This window comes from Oncorhynchus nerka, linkage group LG11, assembly GCF_034236695.1.
Source record: "Oncorhynchus nerka isolate Pitt River linkage group LG11, Oner_Uvic_2.0, whole genome shotgun sequence".
Classification (NCBI taxonomy): domain Eukaryota; kingdom Metazoa; phylum Chordata; class Actinopteri; order Salmoniformes; family Salmonidae; genus Oncorhynchus; species Oncorhynchus nerka.
Genome location: NC_088406.1, coordinates 56,706,776 through 56,728,258, shown reverse-complemented (window position 1 = coordinate 56,728,258; position 21,483 = coordinate 56,706,776). Strand labels below are relative to the sequence as shown.

Genomic DNA, 21,483 nt, shown 5'->3' with positions numbered 1-21,483 from the left:
AAGCTATGCATGAAGCCTCTTAGTTGTAAGAGTTTCACCTAGTCGATCAATATTTAGGAGATCACATTTTGGACTCTTAGAGATCTCTTAGAGATCAAGTGCCCAAATGTACCAAGTTATGTTGACTGCCCTTACCTGAGGATACAGAATGGAGAGCTGATGTCCTTACCTGAAGATACAGAATGGAGAGCTGATGTCCTTACCTGAAGATACAGAATGGAGAGCTGATGTCCTTACCTGAAGATACAGAATGGAGAGCTGATGTCCTTACCTGAAGATACAGAATGGAGAGCTGATGTCCTTACCTGTAGATACAGAATGGAGAGCTGATGCCCTTACCTGAGGATACAGAATGGAGAGCTGATGTCCTTACCTGAAGATACAGAATGGAGAGCTGATGTCCTTACCTGAAGATACAGAATGGAGAGCTGATGTCCTTACCTGAAGATACAGAATGGAGAGCTGATGCCCTTACCTGAGGATACAGAATGGAGAGCTGATGTCCTTACCTGAAGATACAGAATGGAGAGCTGATGTCCTTACCTGAAGATACAGAATGGAGAGCTGATGTCCTTACCTGAAGATACAGAATGGAGAGCTGATGTCCTTACCTGAAGATACAGAATGGAGAGCTGATGTCCTTACCTGTAGATACAGAATGGAGAGCTGATGCCCTTACCTGAGGATACAGAATGGAGAGCTGATGTCCTTACCTGAAGATACAGAATGGAGAGCTGATGTTGAAGAGATCTCAGGTTTACTACTGGCAGGTGAAAGGTCAAATCCTTCTCACAGGTTGTAATCTCCCGTCTGGATTACTGCAACTCGCTGTTGGCTGGGCTCCCTGCCTGTGCCATTAAACCCCTACAACTCATCCAGAACGCCGCAGTCCGTCTGGTGTTCAACCTTCCCAAGTTCTCTCACGTCACCCCGCTCCTCCGCTCTCTCCACTGGCTTCCAGTTGAAGCTCGCATCCGCTACAAGACCATGGTGCTTGCCTACGGAGCTGTGAGGGGAACGGCACCTCAGTACCTCCAGGCTCTGATCAGGCCCTACACCCAAACAAGGGCACTGCGTTCATCCACCTCTGGCCTGCTCGCCTCCCTACCACTGAGGAAGTACAGTTCCCGCTCAGCCCAGTCAAAACTGTTCGCTGCTCTGGCCCCCCAATGGTGGAACAAACTCCCTCACGACGCCAGGACAGCGGAGTCAATCACCACCTTCCGGAGACACCTGAAACCCCACCTCTTTAAGGAATACCTAGGATAGGTTAAAGTAATCACCCCCCTTAAAAGATTTAGATGCACTACTGTTCCACTGGATGTCATAAGGTGAATGCACCAATTTGTAAGTCGCTCTGGATAAGAGCGTCTGCTAAATGACTTAAATGTAAATGTAAAATGGGGGCGATATAGTAATCAACTGAAATTCTAAACTTTGAGCAAGCATATCTCCTGTACCTTTTGAGCTACAGTCATATGTTTTTACATATATGCATCTCCTCATGAGCAACACGTTTCCCATAAGGACCTATAAGATCGGCCCATTATATACAGCGAGGGGGAAAACAATTGTAATATTCGCTGCATCATTTGTGGGGGACGTCATGTTTATTGTTGCCTTGTTTTAACTTTGGCGCTTGCCCATCTAATGGGAACCAGAACCGGGTGGGCTGAGTTTGCACTGGTTTAAAAGTGATTGCATTTGTTTTGTAACCAGGCTGCCTCCCGGCCATGAACCATATAGCATAAATAAAATAAAATGTTATTGGTCACATACACATGGTTAGCAGATGTTAATGCGAGTGTAGCGAAATGCTTGTGCTTCTGGTTCTGACAGTGCAGTAATATCTAACAAGTAATCTAACAATTCCAGTACAACTACCTAATGCACATAAATCTAAAGGGATGGAATAAGAATATGTACATATGAATATATGGATGAGCAATGACTAAGAGGCATAGGCAAGATGCAATAGATGGTATAAGATACAGTATATACATATGAGATGAGTAATGTAAGATATGTAAACATTACTAAAGTGGAATTATATAACCTCTTGAAGCTAGGGGGCACTATTTTTATGTTTGGAAAAATAACGTTCCCAAAGTAAACCACCTATTTCTCAGGACCAGATGCTAGAATATGCATATAATTGACAGATTAGGATAGAAAACACTCTAAAATTTTGTCTGTGAGTTAAACAGAACTGATATTGCAGGCTAAAACCTGAGGAAAATCCAATCAGGAAGTGCCCCTGTTTTTGAAACCTCTTTGTTGTTATGCATCCCTATTGCCCATTTAAAGGGATATCAACCAGATTCCTTTTTCTATGGCTTCCCTAAGGTGTCAACAGCCTGTAGACATAGTTTCAGGCTTTTATTTTGAAGAATGAGCGTGAGTGACCATATTGCGTAAGTGGATAGGTGGCTGGCTCTCAGAGTGAGTTGTGCGCAAAAGAGAAAGGCGGCCATTGTTACTCCCGGTCCTAGTGAAAAGCCAACTGTCCCGGTTGATATATTATCGAATAGATATTTGAAAAACACCCTGAGGATTGATTATAAAAAACATTTGACATTTTTCTGTGGACATTATGGATATAATTTGGAATTTTTGTCTGCGTTGTCGTGACCGCTCTTTCCGGTGGATTCCTTGACGCACCTGTACTGACCTCGTCTTCTGGATGGTAGCGGGGTGAACAGGCAGTGGCTCGGGTGGTTGTTGTCCTTGATTATATCTTTTGGCCTTCCTGTGACATCGGGTGCTGTAGGTGTCCTGGAGGGCATGTAGTTTGCCCCTGGTGATGTGTTGTGCAGACCGCACCACCCTCTGGAGTACCAGGCAGTGATACAGTCTGTCAGGATGCTCTCAATTGTGCATCTGTGAGGGTTTTAGGTGACAAGCCACATTTCTTCAGCCTCCTGAGGTTGAAGAGGCACTGTTGTGCCTTTTTCACCACAGGGAGTACAGGAGAGGGCTGAGCACACACCCTTGTGGGGTCCCAGTGTTGACGATGTGAAGATGTTGTTTCCTACCTTCACCACCTGGGGGCAGCCCATCAGAAAGTCCAGGACCCATTTGCACAAGGCGGTGTTGAGACCCAGGGCCTCAAGCGTAATGATGAGCTTGGAAGGTACTATGGTGTTAAATGCTGAGCTGTAGTCAATGAACAGCAGTCTCACATAGGTATTCCTCCTGTCCAGATGGGATAGGGCAGTGTGCAGGCGATTGCATTGTCTGTGGACCTGTTGGGGCAGTATGCAAACTGAAGTGGGTCTAGAGTGGCAGGTAAGGTGGAGGTGATATGATCCTTGACAAGTCTCTCAAAGCACTTCATGATGACAGAAGTGAGTGCTATGGGGCGATGGTCATTTAGTTCAGTTATCTTTGCCTTCTTGGATACATTGGTGGTCATCTTGAAGCATGTGGGGACAGTAGACTGGGATAGGGATTGGTTGAATATGTCCGTAAACACACCAGCCAGCTGGTCTGCGCATGTTCTGAGGATGAGGCTAGGGATGCCGTCTGGGCCTGCAGCCCTGCAAGGGTTAACACGTTTAAATGTCTTACTCACGTCGGCCACGGAGAAGGAGAGGGGGGCCCACAGTCCTTGGTAACGGGCCGCATCGGTGGCACTGTATTATCCTCAAAGCGGGCAAAGAAGGTATTTAGTTTGTCTGGAAGCAAGATGTAGGTGTCCGTGATGTGGCTGGTTGTCTTTTTGTAGTCCGTAATTGCCACTCCCTATACCGATATTTCGCTTGTTTGATTGCCTTGCTGAAGGAATAACTACACTGTTTATACTCTGCCATATTCCCTGTAATCTTTCCATGGTTAAATGTGGTGGTTCACGCTTTCAGTTTTGCGTGAATGCCACCATCTATCCACGGTTTCTGGTTAGGGTAGGTTTTAATAGTTACAATGGGTACAACATCTCCAATGCACCTTATAAACTCATTCACAGAGTCAGCTGAATTCTCTTGGGAGATAACATGATCGGCATTTGGTTGCAAGGAATTCTAGGTCAGGTGAACAGAAGGATTTGAGTTCCTGCATGTTGTTATCAAATCAAATCAAATGTATTTATATAGCCCTTCTTACATCAGCTGATATCTCAAAGTGCTGTACAGAAACCCAGCCTAAAACCCCAAACAGCAAGCAATGCAGGTGTAGAAGCACGGTGGCTAGGAACAACTCCCTAGAAAGGCCAAAACCTAGGAAGAAACCGAGAGAGGATTACACCATGAGTCGTTAATCATGAAGCATACACACAGAGATGCTTATTTCTGTCGGCGCAAAGCATGAAGAAACCCGGTGGCTGTACCGACTCCGACAACATATCCCGAGACAGCCATGTTTCTGTGAAACAGAGAATGTTACAATCTCTGATGTCTCTCTGGAAGGCAACCCTTGCCCTAATTTCATCCACCTTGTTGTCTAGAGACTGGACATTGGAGAGCAATATACTCGGAAGCAGCGGGTGGTGTGCACGTCTTCGAATTCTGACCAGGAGGACTCTTGTCTACTCTTCTGCGGCGATGTTGTTTTGGGCTCTGGGATTAGATTCAATGTCCTGGGTGGTGGTCCGAACAAAGAATCCACTTTGGGAAAGTCGCATTTATGGTCGTAATGTTGGTAAGATGACGTCGATTTTATATCCAATAGTTCTTCCCAGCTGTATGTAATAACACTTAAGATTTTCTGCGATAACAATGTAAGAAATCATACATTTAAAAAAAACTAAATACTGCATAGTTTCCTAAGGACTCGAAGCGAGGCGACCATCTCTGTCGGCACCATCTTTGTTCTCAAACCCTGTGCACCCAAGTTCATTCTAATTGTACATGCATTTTGAAACCTGCGACCGCACAACTTTTGCCTGGGTGGGCGCAGTGTTGCCAGATGGGCATTGGTGGGGAAAACATTTAATCCTAGTAAAAATTCCCTGTTTTAGGTCAATTAGGATTGCCACTTTATTTTAAGAATGTGAAATGTCAGAATAAAAGTAGAATGATATATTTCAGCTTTTATTTCTTTCATCACATTCCCAGTGGGTCATAAGTTTACATACAGTACACACATTTAGTATTTGGTAGCATTGCCTTTAAATTGTTTAACTTGGGTCAAACGTGTCGGGTAGCCTTCCACAATCTTCCCACAATAAGTTGGTTGAATTTTGACCCATTTCTCCTGACAGAGCTGGTGTAACTGGGTCAGGTTTGTAGGCCTCCTTGCTCGCACACGCTTTTTCAGTTCTGCCCACAAATTTTCTATAGAATTTAGGTTTTAGTCGGGACACTCCAGTACCTTGACTTTGTTGTCCTTAAGCCATTTTGCCACAACTTTGGAAGTATGCTTAGGGTCATTGTCCATTTGGAAGACCCATTTGCGACCAAGCTTTAACTTCCTGACTGATGTCTTGAGATGTTGCTTCAATATATCCACATAATTTTCCTGTCTCATAATGCCATCTATTTTGTGACGTGCACCAGTCCCTCCTGCAGCAAAGCACCCCCACAACATGATGCTGCCACCGCCATGCTTCACGGTTGAGATGGTGTTCTTCAGCTTGCAAGCCTCCCCTTTTTTCCTCTGAACATAACAATGGTCATTATGGCCAAACAGTTCTATTTTTGTTTCATCAGACCAGATGACATTTCTTCTAAAAGTACAATCTTTGTCCCCATGTGCAGTTGCAAACCGTAGTCTGTTGTTTTTATGGCGGTTTTGGAGCAGTGGCTTCTTCCGTGCAGAGCGCCCTTTCAGGTTATGACGATATAGGACTCATTTTTACTGTGGATATAGATACTTTCGTACCTGTTTCCTCCAGCATCTTCACAAGGTCCTTTGCTGTTGTTCTTGGATTGATTTGCACTTTTCGCACCAAAGTACATTTATCTCTAGGAGACAGAATGTGTCTCCTTCCAGAGCAGTATGGCGGCTGCGTGGTCCGATGGTGTTTATACTTGTGTACTATTGTTTGTACAGATGAACGTGGTACCTTCAGGCTTTTGGAAATTGCTCCCAAGGATGAACCTGACTTGTGGAGGTCTACAATTATTTTTCTGGGGTCTTGGCTGATTTCTTTTGATTTTACCATGTCAAGCAAAGAGGCATTGAGTTTGAAGGTAGGCCTTGAAATACATCCACAGGGACACCTTCAATTGACTCAAATGATGTCAATTAGCCTACCAGAAGCTTCTAAAGCCATGACATCATTTTCTGGAATTTTCCAAGCTGTTTAAAGGCACAGTCAACTTAGTGTATATAAACTTCTGTCCCACTGGAATTGTGATACAGTGAAATAATCTGTCTGTAAACAATTGTTGGAAAAATTACTTGTGTCATGCACAAAGTAGATGTCCTAACCGACTTCGCAAAACTATAGTTTGTTAACAAGAAATTTGTGGAGTGGTTGAAAAATGAGTTTTAATGACTCCAACCTAAGTGTATGTAAACTTCCGACTGCAACTGTACTTAAGTATCAAAGGTAAATGTAATTGCTAAAATATACTTAACTATTAAAAGTAAAAATTATAAAAAATTCCTTATATTACATAATTTACAAATGAAGCATTTGTGTTTCGTGAATCCGCCAGATCAGGGGCAGCACGGATGACCAGGGATATTATCTTGATAAGTGCGTGAATTTGACCATTTTCCTGTCCTGCTAAGCATAAAAAATGCAACAAGTACTTTTGGGTCTTAGGGAGAATGTATGGAGTAAAAAGTACATTGTTTTCTTCTGGAATATAGTGAAGTAAAAGTAGTCCAAAATATAAATTGTAAAGTACAGATATCCCCAAAAACAATTTAAGTAGTACTTTAAAGTATTTTTATCTCAGTACTTTACACCACTGCATCCATAACCCAACGTTCCCTTTAGTTTTCGCAATTCGTCGACAAATGACGTATGGGAGAGGCTGTACCAAAGAGGTTGTTCGGACAACAGAGTGGGATAACTCACCATTTAACTTAGTCCAGATGAGTCCCTGGGACGTCTTTCTATCCACCAAAGGATGCAACAGAATATAAATACCCAAATGGTAACACAGAATTCAACAAGCTGAAAACTAGAAATTTAACATGAGGTTTTAATTGGGGGCAACAGCACCAAGAGTAAAAGGCCTCTGTATAGAACATCCATCTCACTGATGATTGATAAGTATGTACAAGGTTCACAGTATGTTCACTTATCTGGGTTTAGAGAGCGTGCCGTGTCCAGAACCACAGGCCCCACTGATGATGTGGGCATAATATTGAGTCTGTACTACCTCATGAAAATCATGGGGGCTACCCAACTTGCAGCAGCACAGAGAGAGTCCAGGAAGGTCCCTCTGAACAGGGCCCATGAAGTGGCCATACCCCTGGTGGAGTGTGCTACCACACCGTCTGGAGAAGGTCTTCATGCTGCAGCGTATGATTTTGATACCGCATTGGTAATCCAATGTGATAGTCTCTAGTTATGCTAGTTATGATTAAGGGCTGGTTAGCATGTGATGATGAAAGCAATTTAGGTAAGAATGCAGGATTTAGCCAAAGCACTGCCTTAGATCCATCTTCTGCTAAAGTGAGACGTGAAGGATGGTTAGAAAGCACATGTAATTCTCCAACACGCTTGGCTGAAACAATAGCCAATAGAAAGGCAGTCTTTACTGAGAGCTCACATAGCTCAAGTAAAAATTGTCTCAAATGGTGAACTCATAGTTGATCGTAAGAAAACATCTTAACTCCCATGAGGGTATTGAAGGAGCCTTGGGGGACCATAGCCTACAGGCACCTTTCATTAATTACTAGACAAGAGGGTCTGCCCCTGGTGATGCACCTGCAATCTGGTCATTTACATTTTTACATTTAAGTCATTTAGCAGACGCTCTTATCCAGAGCGACTTACAAATTGGTGCGTTCACCTTAAGACATCCAGTGGAACAGCCACTTTACAATAGTGCATCTAAATCTTTTAAGGGGGTGAGAAGGATTACTTTATCCTATCCTAGGTATTCCTGAAAGAGGTGGGGTTTCAGGTGTCTCCGGAAGGTGGTGATTGACTCCGCTGTCCTGGCGTCGTGAGGGAGTTTGTTTCACCATTGGGGGGCCAGAGCAGCGAACAGTTTTGACTGGGCTGCGCGGGAACTGTACTTCCTCAGTGGTAGGGAGGCGAGCAGGCCAGAGGTGGATGAACGCAGTGCCCTTGTTTGGGTGTAGGGCCTGATCAGAGCCTGGAGGTACTGAGGTGTCGTTCCCCTCACAGCTCCGTAGGCAAGCACCATGGTCTTGTAGCGGATGCGAGCTTCAACTGGAAGCCAGTGGAGAGAGCGGAGGAGCGGGGTGACGTGAGAGAACTTGGGAAGGTTGAACACCAGACGGGCTGCGGCGTTCTGGATGAGTTGTAGGGGTTTAATGGCACAGGCAGGGAGCCCAGCCAACAGCGAGTTGCAGTAATCCAGACGGGAGATGACAAGTGCCTGGATTAGGACCTGCGCTGCTTCCTGTGTGAGGCAGGGTCGTACTCTGCGGATGTTGTAGAGCATGAACCTACAAGAACGGGCCACCGCCTTGATGTTAGTTGAGAACGACAGGGTGTTGTCCAGGATCACGCCAAGGTTCTTAGCGCTCTGGGAGGAGGACACAATGGAGTTGTCAACCGTGATGGCGAGATCATGGAACGGGCAGTCCTTCCCGGGAGGAAGAGCAGCTCCGTCTTGCCGAGGTTCAGCTTGAGGTGGTGATCCGTCATCCACACTGATATGTCTGCCAGACATGCAGAGATGCGATTCGCCACCTGGTCATCAGAAGGGGGAAAGGAGAAGATTAATTGTGTTTCGTCTGCATAGCAATGATAGGAGAGACCATGTGAGGTTATGACAGAGCCAAGTGACTTGGTGTATAGCGAGAATAGGAGAGGGCCTAGAACAGAGCCCTGGGGGACGCCAGTGGTGAGAGCGCGTGGTGAGGAGACAGATTCTCGCCACGCCACCTGGTAGGAGCGACCTGTCAGGTAGGACGCAATCCAAGCGTGGGCCGCGCCGGAGATGCCCAACTGGTCATGACCCATAGAGATGTCTTCCATATACATTTTCAATGTACTGTAGATGCGGACTTCCCTGCAGCCATACATTTCTGGAGGAATGTCAAAATGTCAGAAATTGGGCAGGAAAATGACGAATCTGCATGGTCAACACACCACTTCCTGAACATTTTAGTTGTAGGAATACAAGGTTTGCTTAGCGCAGGGCTTTCCAACCCTGTTCCTGGAGAACTACCGTCCTGTAGTTTTTCACTCCAACCCTAATCTAGCGCACCTGATTCCATTAAAATGAAATGTTATTGGTTACATTCGCCGAATACAACAGGTAGACCTTACTGTGAAATGCTTACTTACAAGCCCTTAACCAACAATGCAGTTCAAGAAACAGAGTTAATAAAATATTTACTAAATAAACATAGTAAAAAATTAATAAAATCAATCAACGGTACCGAGGCAATGTGCAGGGGTACAGGTTAGTCAAGGTAATTTGTAAAGTGACTATGCATATATAATAAACAGTGGGGGGGTATCTGGGTGGCCATTTGAATAGTTTAGTTGTAGAGCAGTCTTATGGTTTTGGGGTAGAAGCTGTTAAGGAGACTTTTGGTCCTAGACTTGGCGCTCCAGTACCTCTTGCCGTGCGGTAGCAGAGAGAACAGTCTATGACGTGGGTGACTGGAGTCTGACAATTTTTTGCGCCTTCCTCTGACACCACCTAGTATATAGGTCCTGGATGTCAGGAAGCTTGGCCCCAGTGATGTACTACTTCCCAACTTCAACTGTAGCTACACAAGGAAATTAGCTTGAGGAAGAAAAATTGAAGCTTAAAGACTGTAAGATTTGTGGAATTTTGCTAAAAACTCAAGTTCAAATGAATTATTTGAAGCGATAGTAACTGATGTTTATTTAAAGCATTTGTTTTGTTTCATGTATGACCTCCAATGAGTTGAAATATAACTGCAAACCAATGATTTTAATATTATGTGAGGGAGATTACAAGTCTTTGCTGTCATTGTGTTGAGTGGTCAAATCAATGTCTTGGAAAGCCATTCAGCATTCAAACGTTTCAATACCAGATACCGGAAAAAAACAGATACAGAATAACATAAATGCCAACTTCTTTACATACTTAAAGTGAAAGATAAAACAAGACAAGCACTTGAATGAAAAATAAAAAGTAATTCACCTCTAATTTGCATTTGAATGTGTTATTGTGTTTCACAGTTCCTTCAGAATTTGGATGTATATGATCAGAACAAGTTGTTTCCTTCAAAGTACAGTTCTGTCAATGAATCATGTAGGCTATACAAGTGGTACATTCTGATTACTATAAAGAATCAATAACCTAATCTTTAAAATCAGGAAAGTAAACAAAAAACTTCAGATGTATGAACAGTCGACAGAAATCTGCCATTTGGCACTAACCCATTTCTCCCCTCCAATACTAAAATATGCATCTGAGTATTTATACTGTATGTACAAAGGTAAGTATACAAGTATTTGTGTACATAATTATGTGCAAAATAAAATTGAAATATCTTATTCTTTAAAAATGTTAAGTAGTAATGGACATTAAAGCTCATATTTCTGGCATATGCCATTGGAAAAATATACATTTTTAGGAAAACAAGAAATCAAATAGAATATGAAAGACATTTATCAAATAAAATATAATAGCCCTTTGAATAAGCGTCTCAAACAATATAGTAACTACAACTCAAAGATGAGAAAAATAACAATGCTGATTAAATATATTAATGTGGAATCTCCAATAGACATATTGCATTAAACAATTATTCTAATTAATACCATACTATAGCAGTCAACCCATGATTAATATACATCAAAACTATAACGCTTAGGCAGTGCTAAAACTTTATAAAGCAGTGCCATACACATGCATAGAGGCATTTTGGTTTGTGGTTGTGAAAAAGAGGGCATAAATCATTGAAAAAAGCAACAATGCAACAGTGAGTGTAGAGGTAGAAGTGTGGGCATAAGATTGACAGAAAATACATACTGGAATTGAATTTGATCAGAAAATCACCATCCAAAAAGCATGGTAATATTGTGCCCCTTTCCAATATTACTGTAATAGTTTACAGCAAAGAGTTTACACATATTGCATATATTTAACCTGGCAACACTGATCCTTTAACTCAACAATATGACGTGACCAGAAGCTGCGTTGTAACTGAAGATTTTAGTGTGAGTGGCTAAAGACCTCAACACCCACACGTTTCAGGCTGCCTGCATTGTAGGTGTTCTGTGCAGATTTTCAGATCGTTAAATCTTATTGATGGGGTTTAATTATAACCATTTACTCTGGCAAAACCTGTCTAACATTGACAGAACCCAATCAATATGACTTGTGGATCATGAAATAATCAATAGGATGGCAGTGCAGCTCTGGGATCACCTTTAACTATTCAAATGTTCACAACACTAACACTGGATCAGCTTCTGAGGTCTGAGTTCAATTTGATGATAGGAATTAATGGTGATTTGCCCCATGGGAAACAGAATACGACCCAGGTGTTACTCCACCGGGTTAATGGGAATCTGAATAGAGGGTCTGACAAAGTAATAGTGCTATATCTTGTGTCCAGATCCTTGGCTGAGCTAGAATCAGAATCATACAGGAGCCTGAACACGGATTTTGAAGTGTCTGCACAGAATCTCAACACCTCATACTGTGAATCATTTTTGCTTTTTCTCACAGTGCATTAACTGCACGATGATTTAGTGTCTATTTTACAATTCTATGAGTAACTACAAACGAGAAGAAAATAAATAACGATAGTACCTAACGTTTCAGCAAAATGAAGATGAACAATTTATGACATAGGCTAGCTTGGGTTTAGTTTCTGTTTAAAAGCAATGGATTTGGAACCTGGGCAACAAAAGCAGTATAGTTCTTGTATGCAAGAAGTTGTCTGATTGAAATATAAATTTAAAAAACAAGAATAACCATTTAATAATAGCAATTAAAGTGCTCATTCTTTTTGGAAATTCTTCCTGATCTGCGTGGATTGCATTTGATTCTGTTTTCACTGGACATGCAGGACCGGAGAAAGTACTTGTCAGGACTGGTCTTTTGCTTGTCTTCTTGTTGCTGTTCCCTGTCAAACTGTCTTTGAAGATTAAACGCTAGCTCTCTGTCCTCTCTCTCTTGCTGAACCTGTTGAATGTACAGTTCAGCCTGCGCACACTCTATATTGCAACCATCTTGGCTCTGGGATCTTGGCCTCTTGAGTCCAGACTCTGTCTCTTCCAGGTGTTTGGTCTTCTGGCTCCTCTTCTTGCCCCTCCTTGAGGTAGGTTGGTTCTGGGCACAGTTTCTATTGTCAAACTCTTTTCTCTGATCCTGTGAGTCTTTTGATTTAAGTTTGCAACTCCTAACACTGGCATTTATATCATGTGGTACTACGGTTGGATTTTGATGAATTGAAGTTGGTCCACAATGTAATTCAGGTACCACCACAGACTTAAAAGAAACCCCACATTCTTTTACAGTCTCCTCACTGGTTAAGGCTACAAATGGAGTTTGAAACGTTGTGAATTGTTTTTGATGGAAGCCTGTCTCTCCAATGGCCTGATCAAATATCAGTCTTCGTTTATTATGTATACAAGTTCTTTCATTCTCTTGCCCAGAGAAATCAGTCTTGGCACACATAACCAAGTGTTCTTTTCCCTTATTTGCTGCTGGAGCGCAGCTACAGGGCTTGCCGTCCTTCTCCTCTATGGGGCTTGGTTTGAAGACAAGGTCCTCGTTCATGGGGTTGGTCAAGGTACCCTTCGAGGTCACTTTGACAGACTGACGGTCCACCTCTATCTGCTTCCATTTCTGGAGGATAGTAGGGCTCGCTTCATAGCTGGTGGGCCTTTCCAGGCTGCGGAATAAGTTCCGGGGGGTGGACTTCACAATTGTGGGTTCCATCACTCGCCCGTCAGGTAGTCGCTTTGGTGGGGTGCACGGCGAACACACTATTGGCTTGAAGTGATTCAGCTCCTCAGAAATACTGTCATTGCTCTCAGGGCTAATGGACCTCTCTTGTTTCGACTGGGGGACCATAAAAGGTGTTGATGATGCCATGATGACGCCTCGCCAGCTATGCCTCTTGTCTTGGACAATGATGGGTGCCGAAAGAGATCGGCTGTTCTCAGAGGACAGAAGGATTCCTGCATTGTAGCTGTGAGCAATACTTGCCTGTACAGAGACAACAGATCAACAAAAAAAGGAAGATCAATGTTTTAAAGGTCATGAACAGTCAGAATCATATTTTTCTTGAAATTTGAATGAAACCAGATGAAAGTATTACGACCAAAGCATGAAAAATTACTGTTGCTTCTACATTGATCAAGTTTGATCTTAAAGTTACTTGTCCCCTCCCCCATCTCAAACACTTAGATTCAAGAGGGGGGATTATTAAAGGGATATGGTGACATCACTAATGTTCCCTTAAATTCTAGGTCTTGTGAGCGTAAACTTGAACGTTGTGAGAATTTTGTGCATCTTCCAGCTTGCGTTTACAGTGAACACTAAGGCTGTACAACCTTACAGTTTTAGACAGTAGCCAAAAGGCTATTTGAGCATAATGTAGACCTACCAACAAAATCAATGGAGCAAATTCCATAACATTTTCACATGGAAATAGCTTTTATTTCTATGATATAGCCTACACAGTATGTGGTGTTCAATGCAGGCCTACATTGCATGAGACTTTAAAAAACGTTTTTACATTATGAAAGTCTTGACATTAATTACTTTTTACTTAGTCTGTAACACCATGGGCCAAATAGGTGACTGTAAATTGCATTGTATGATGCAAGAAACCACAGAAAATTAGACAATGTAGACTACGCCACTGCCTGTTGGCTGATTTGCATATTCAAGCCGGTCTCAAAATACAACACTGCCCATTTAATTAAGACATAAGCTATTTACCTGACTCGCTTTTCAAAGACAGCTTGAAATGTAGCCAACAGGTTTTATGCTCTTGTAGGAAGCAGTAACTCCCCATTGCTGACCTATCCTTATCTATAACTGGGCTAATAACTCGCTAACTGGCATAGAATATCAACACATGTTTACATGCATAACTTTGATCTGAAAAGCCCATTACCCTCTTGATTGTAGGGGGCAGTATTTTGATGTTTGGATGAAAAACATACCCAAATGAAACCGCCTATTTCTCAGGGCCAGAATTTAGAATATGCATATAATTGTCAGATTATGATAGAAAACACTTTAAAGTTTCCAAAAACTGTCAAAATATTGTCTGTGAGTATAACAGAACTGATATTGCAGGCGAAAACCTGAGGAAAATCCAACCCGGGAAGTGTTGTTTTCCTGAAAGCTCTCTGTTCCATAGCCTGCCTTCGCTCCATTTAATTCATTTGCAGGTGATTTAAAGACCCCTCATGGGCTACCCGCCTGAATTCTACTCCTTTGCGCTCTGGCTATCACTACAACAAAATCACAGACTCAATCTTGCAAAGTTAGATTTGTTTTGGTTTGTTGCATTGAAAAGGAACTGATATAATGTTGATTCGATCCCAGAAAAAACATTAATTTATATTGTGCAAACTAATGGGGTGAACTCAGTTAAATTCAATCTCTTGTGCCTCTGCGCGGCCTGGCATTTCTTCGCAAGCCAGTCAAGATCTTCCACACAGATCTCGACAAACCATTTCTGTATGGACCTCGCTTTGTGCAATGGGAAATTGTCATGCTGAAACAGGAAATGGCCTTCCCCAAACTGTTCCCACAAAGTTGGAAGCACAGAATCATCTAGAATGTCATTGTATGCTGTAATGTTAAGATTTCCCTTCACTGGAACTAAGGGGCCTAACCCGAACCATGAAAAACAGCCCCATACCATTATTCCTCCCCCACCAAACTTTACAGTAGGCACTATGCACTGGGGCAGGTAGCGTTCTCCTGGCATCCGCCAAACCCAGATTCGTCAGTCGGACTGCCAGAGGGTGAAGGGTGATTCATCACGCCAGAGAATGCGTTTCCACTGATCCAGAGTTCAATGGCGGCAAGTTTTACACCACATGGTTATCTTAGGTTTGTGTGCGGCTGCTAGGCCATGGAAACCTGTTTCATGAAGCTCCCAATGAACAGTTCTTGTGCTGACGTTGCGTCCAGAGGCAGTTTGGAACTCAGTAGTGAGTGTTGCAACCGAGGAAAGACGATTTCTACCCACTATGAGCTTCAGTACTCAGCGGTCCCGTTCAGTCAGCTTGTGTGGCCTACCACTTCACTGTTGTTGCTCCTAGACATTTACACTTCAAAATAACCACACTAACGGTTGACTGGGGCAGCACTAGCAGGGCAGAAATTTGACAAATTGACTTGTTGGAAAGATGGCATCCTATGCCATGTTGAAAGTCACTGAGCTCTTCAGTAAGGCCATTCTGCTGCCAATGTTTGTCTATGGAGATTGCATGGCTGTGTGCTTGATTTGAAACACCTGTCAGCAATGGGTGTGGCTGAAATAGCTGAATACACTCATTTGAAGGGGTGTCCACATACCAGAAGTCGGAAGTTTACATACACCTTAGCCAAATACATTTAAACTTAGTTTTTCACAATTCCTCACATTTAATCCTAGGTCAGTTAGGATCCCCACTTTATTTTAAGAATGTGAAATGTCAGAATAATAGTTGAGAAATTGATTTATTTCAGCTTGTATTTCTTTCATCACATTCCCAGTGGGTCAGAAGTTTACATACACTCAATTAGTATTTGGTAGCATTGCCTTTAAATTGTTTAACTTGGGTCAAATGTTTCAGATAGTCTTCCACAATAAGCTTCCTACAATACAATAAGATGGGTGAATTTTGGCTCATTCCTCCTGACAGAGCTGGTGTAACTGGGTCAGGTTTGTAGGCCTCCTTGCTCGCACACACCTTTTCAGTTCTGCCCACACATTTTCTATAGGATCGAGGTCAGGGTTTTGTGATGGACACTCCAGTACGTTGACTTTGTTGTCCTTAAGCCATTTTGCCACAACTTTGGAAGTATGCTTGGGGTCATTGTTCATTTGGAAGACCCATTTGCGACTAGCTTTAACTTCCTGACTGATGTCTTGAGATGTTGCTTCAATATATCCACATAATTTTCCTGGCTCATGATGCCATCTATTTTGTGAAGTGCAGTCCCTCCTGCAGCAAAGGACCTCCACAACACGATGCTGCCACCCCCGTGCTTCATAGATGCCCTATCCGACTTGCAAAAACTATATTTTGTTAACAAGACATTTGTGGAGTGGTTGAAAAACAAGTTTTAATGACTCGAACCTAAGTGTATGCAAACTTCCGACTTCAACTGTATATACAAAAGTATCTAATTTACAGTATTAAGTATTCATACCCCTGAGTCAATGCATGTTAGAATCACCGTCAGCAGCTATTATAGTTGTGAGTCTTTCTAGGTAAGTCTCTAAGAGCTTTGCAACACCTGGATTGTACAATATTTGCACATTATTATTTTTCAATTCTTCAAAATCTGTCAAGTTGGTTGTTGATCATTGCTAGACAGCCATTTTCAAGTCTTGCCACAGATTTTCAAGCTGATTTAAGTCAAAAAATGTAACTAATCTCATCAGGAACATTCAATGTCATCTTGTTAAGCAATTCCAGTGTATATTTGGCCTTGTATTTTAGGTTATTGTCCTGATGAAAGGTGAATTTGTCTCCCAGTGTCTGTTGGAAAGCAGACTGAACAAGGTTTTCCTCTAGGATTTTGTCTGTGCTTAGCTCTATTCCGTTTCCCTTTATCCTAAAAAAAACTACCTATTCTTTGCCGATGACAAGCATACTGATAACATGATGCAGCTACCACCATGTTTAAAAATATGAAGAGTGGCACTAAGTGATGTGTTGTTTTGGATTTGCCCCAAACATAACACTTTGTATTCAGGACAAAAAGTTAATTTCTTTGTCACATTTTTTAAAAACTTTAGTGCCTTATTGCAAACAGGAGGTATGTTTTGGAATATTTTTATTCTGCACAGGCTTCCTTCTTTACACTCTGTCATCCATCCTCAGTTTTCTCCTATCACAGCCATTAAACTCTCATTGTTTTAAAGTCACCATTGGCCTCATGGTGAAATCCCTGAGAGGTTTCCTTCCTCTCCGGCAACTGAATTAGGAAGGACGCCTGTATCTTTGTAGTGACTGAGTGTATAAATACACCATCCAAATTGTAAATAATAACGTCACCATGCTCAAAGGGATATTCAATGTCTGCTTTTATTTTTTATACCCATCTACCAATAGGAGCCCTTCGTTGCAAGGCATTGGAAAACCTCCCTTGTCTTTGTGATTGAATATGTGTTTGAAATTCACTGCTCGACTAAGGGACCAGTCACTGCTCGACTGTGGGGGTACAGAGAAGAGGTAGCCATTCAAAACTGGACAGAGTCCATTGCAACTTATGTAACTTGTTAAGCAAATGTTTACTCCTGAACTTATTTAGGCTTGCCATAACAAATACTTATTGACTCATTTTAAAGGAAAGAGATTGGAGAACCATCCAGAAGGACAACCATCTCCACAGAGCAACTCTGGCGCTCGGTCAGAGTGACCATCGGGTTCTTGGTCACCTCACTGACCAAGGCCCTTCTCCCCCGATTGCTAAGTTTGGCCGGACGGCCAGCTCTAGGAAGGGTCTTGGTGGTCCCAAATTTCTTCCATTTAAGAATGATGGAGGCCACTGTGTTCTTGGGGACCTTCAATGCTGCAGAAATGTTTTGGTACCCTTCTCCAGATCTGTGCCTCGACACAATTCTGTCTCGGAGCTCTACGGACAATTCCTTTGGCCTCATGGCTTGGTTTTTGCTCTGACATGCACTGTCAACTGTGGGACCTTATAATAGACGTATGTGCCTTTCCAAATCATGTCCAATCAATTGCATTTTCCACAGGTGGACTCCAATCAAGTTGTAGAAACATCTGAAGGATGATCAATGGAAACAGGAGGCACCTGAGCTCAATGTCGAGGCTCATAGCAAAGGGTCTGAATACTTATGTAAATAAGGTATTTCTGTTTTTGTATTTTTAATAAATGTGCAAAAACAATCTAAAAACTTGCTTTTGTTTTGTCATTATGGGGTGTAGTGTGTAGATAGAATAAGGCTGTAATGTAACAAAATGCACTCTATGTCTCCCCTTTCATCTGTGTCTGGTGTTAGCTAGTTACTGGCTAGCTAGGTCTTTAGCAAGCATGAAACAGAACGGGGAGGGGGTCGTTCAAAACTATGATGCCGTTGTCATGTAAACACATCCGTTAGTGAGGCTGCGAACCGATTCAAGAGCGACATGCCAATTCGAATGATGTTTGAGTTCCTTTGTGTAACACCAAATTTGTTTGAGAAGATTTTACTGCATCCAAGTTTCTTGACCTCTGTGTTTCAAAGAGCTATCAGTCAAGGGGAGCTTGTGAATATAAGCTCCCCGCCCACTCAGCCTCTTTTCAAACTTCCTGGTTGTTAGCCATGAGAGAAAAATAACTCTACAATTTTGAGCATTTCTATCCCCAAAATATATTAAGGGGTCTACAGTATCTTATTCACTCAAAAGGCTACTTTACATGGGAATCATAATTAAAAGCACAGCATCATACCTTGTCCAGTCCAGGAAGATGAGTAGATACCCTCATTTTTCGCCTTCCCTCTTCTGGATCAGTACAGCTCTGGCTTCTCTGCACCACATTGGTATGTAGACCACTGAGGGAAAAGGGGACTGAGTAAATAACTGAATTAAAAGCACAAAAAACATTCAAGGTAACATCAATTGTTCAATGGCTTTGAAAATGTATGTGTGCAAAAAATCTATATACGGCAGCATTAAGTTTTAAAAAATTGCAACATTATTATTCATTACTATTATATGAGGACATTATCACAGTTACAAGCAGCCCAAAATGTCAAATATAACACAAACGCTGAGATCTTTGTTCTTCTAACAAATGCAGACACATTTCTGGTTCTCTTCCCAATGGGTTCTTCATTCTCCGAGTCTGACAGCAACCCATAGAACTGGAAGAGAGGGTTGTAATATCTCAGCATCATATTTACACTTATTCATCAATGTGTTGGCATAGCATTCTGAGCAACAATCCATTCACAATCTATTCAACAATCTAGTCATAAGAGAGTTACAAGATAAAACTTACAGGATCTTGAAAGTGCTTGAGAGTTCCACATCCCTCTCTGTGGTGGACTTTCCTCCTCCCCTCTTCTTTCTCTTCATTGATTGGGACCTGAAAAAGAAAATCACTTCTTACTGATAGTAACTGAACCCAAGGGATCATTCACATAACCCGTGGTTGTTTAAAATCAATGTGTTGTGTGCCCATCTACAACAGTGGAATTTCTGATAGGAATAAGATGATGATATCAGTATATTTTTTCTCTAATCCAAGTCTCAAACACATAGGTCTTTCCTTTTGAGGGGTTTATGGGTATTGTACAATGTAAAAAAAATAATTTTAAAAGCACTACGGGACACAAAACCTCTACTAATTGTATTTAAATAATCAACAATTGTTGTAATAACCAATATTACAAGGTTGCCATTACTTTTTGCTTTCCATACTCCAGTCGGATCTCTCCAGATTTGGATACCTGAGCAGGCGAGCGGAAAATGTCTGAGGAAAAAAATGAAAATTATCAAAATCACTCAAAAAGATTCTGAAAACAAGAGCTGGGTCAAAAAAGTTTGGGAACCACTGTATGGAACATATATACACACACACACTATATATATATATATATATATATATATATATATAATATATATTACAGTTAAAAACACCCCAGACAGTACAGATGGTGTCAATAGAGTAGTACCTCCCACAAAAAGCGCCACAAGTCTGGGCAAGTCACAGTGAAACTTTCTATGCCTAGACAAGTCGGGTATATCAAAACTGACTGGTCTGGTTATTCAGTCTTGTACAAGAGCCTATTGGTTATATAGAATGGCCATCATTCCATATAATGAGAGACCGCACCGCGCCGAGTCGAATAGCATTTGTTACAATGTAACAGAACCGTTCTAATTCCAAATAATATCGTTGTAACAACAAAGTAACACACTATTGTAAATGTGAAGAAAAAAACAACATGAAACTGTATGCACTGCAGTGGTGTTGCCAACATGGAATGACCGCACCACTGTCAGTTACAATGTTTGCCGCGAATAAAAACAATAAGCCTATGTTTTCCTACTTTGTGTTCGTGGTCATAACCTATACTTGGAAACAAATTAAGAGGACTGAACAAAAACCTTACGACATACACAAATGTATGTACCCTAACCCAATACAACCCCAAACAGCCTAAAACTGAATTGTAATAACTGTTGTTATCAAAAAAGCATACCTTCTCCACCCGTCTCACAGTCTCTCTGCTCCATTCTCATCTTGCATCGTTGTGGGTAACTCTGTCGAACCATTTCCCAGAGTTCGATGTTAACTAGGCTTTTCTCCCGGGACTGTTTACGGGCCCAGCTGGATACTCGCAGCCGGCAGAGGGGACAGCACAAACTGGTGAATTCAACTGTCCGCTTGAAACAGTGCAGACACACCGAGTGGCTACATGGCATAGTTACGGGCTCTAATAAAATTTCCGAACAAACCGGACACATTGCCTCCTCCAAGGTTAGCAGCTGTGAATGTGTCCGAGTTTTCAGCATATCGGCGGGCCTGGCTTTGCATTTGTGCCCCAATCTACTGGTGGATCTGACAGACTCTGTCGCCGCCATTTTCATTGGTCTCTCCCTACCAAAGATGGTGGATAAATTAAGAGAGGTTACTCAGGCCGTTTACCATTGAAAACAATGAACAGTTCTGGTCTGCTTAAGGGGGTGGTTCCATAGACAACAGTGCGATAGCAGATGGTTCTGATCTAATTAGTTCATTGAGCCATGCACAGACCTTTTGGGGAGAATGTGCTCGATCTATAAAAAGGGCACCCAAATTCGCCCTACCCGCGATCACGGACTTGTTGAGAAATTATTACAAGAGAAAGCAGCACAAAATGATGAGTAAAGTATTTAGCAAAACTATGTTGAACTGTAATAAATGCTGCACTTATTAACAATGATCAACACAATTACAGTCAAAATATAAGCGTGTAAGAAATACTGTAGCCTATCATTACTATATCTAACCCAACATGTGTTGCCACTATCCTGTACTCAAACATTTAGACCAGCGACCACCAAAAGCAAGTCGTAAAAAAAATTGTGAGGAGCACAATCGCTGTCCAAATGTATAGCCTGGATGGAAAACATGTTATCTGCACCATGCCATCACTTTGGAGGGCAACCTGTCTGCATAGTGCAAGTTCGGCGTGCCAACCGTTAAACCCTGTTCTTTCTCACAAATAATGTAATAAAGTCGCCAGAATATGTTACATCTTCATCCCAAAATATTACAA

At 42.0% G+C, this 21,483-nt stretch overlaps 1 protein-coding gene across 1 annotated transcript; it reads right to left on the bottom strand.

The window, feature by feature from the left end:
• Window positions 1-9,904: 9,904 nt before the first annotated feature.
• Window positions 9,905-20,845, bottom strand: rnf169 (ring finger protein 169). The gene is made up of 6 exons (XM_029673341.2): window positions 20,425-20,845; window positions 19,624-19,691; window positions 19,218-19,304; window positions 18,986-19,080; window positions 18,666-18,768; window positions 9,905-13,238 (listed from the first exon to the last, which is right to left on the bottom strand). The coding sequence occupies exons 1-6, from the start codon at window positions 20,810-20,812 to the stop codon at window positions 12,003-12,005; spliced, it is 1,977 nt and encodes a 658-aa protein (XP_029529201.1). The 5' UTR covers window positions 20,813-20,845; the 3' UTR covers window positions 9,905-12,002.
• Between the last annotated feature and the right edge of the window lie 638 nt (window positions 20,846-21,483).

Bases quoted from the DNA above. Each gene is read 5' to 3' on its own strand.
- rnf169 (XM_029673341.2), bottom strand. From the start codon at position 20,812: ATGAAAATGGCGGCGACAGAGTCTGTCAGATCCACCAGTAGATTGGGG. The intron at 19,692-20,424 runs GTATGCTTTTTT...TTTTTTCCTCAG, and splicing joins CTGTGAGACGGGTGGAGAAG to ACATTTTCCGCTCGCCTGCT. The intron at 13,239-18,665 runs GTATGATGCTGT...GTCTCTGTACAG, and splicing joins ATCTTCCTGGACTGGACAAG to GCAAGTATTGCTCACAGCTA.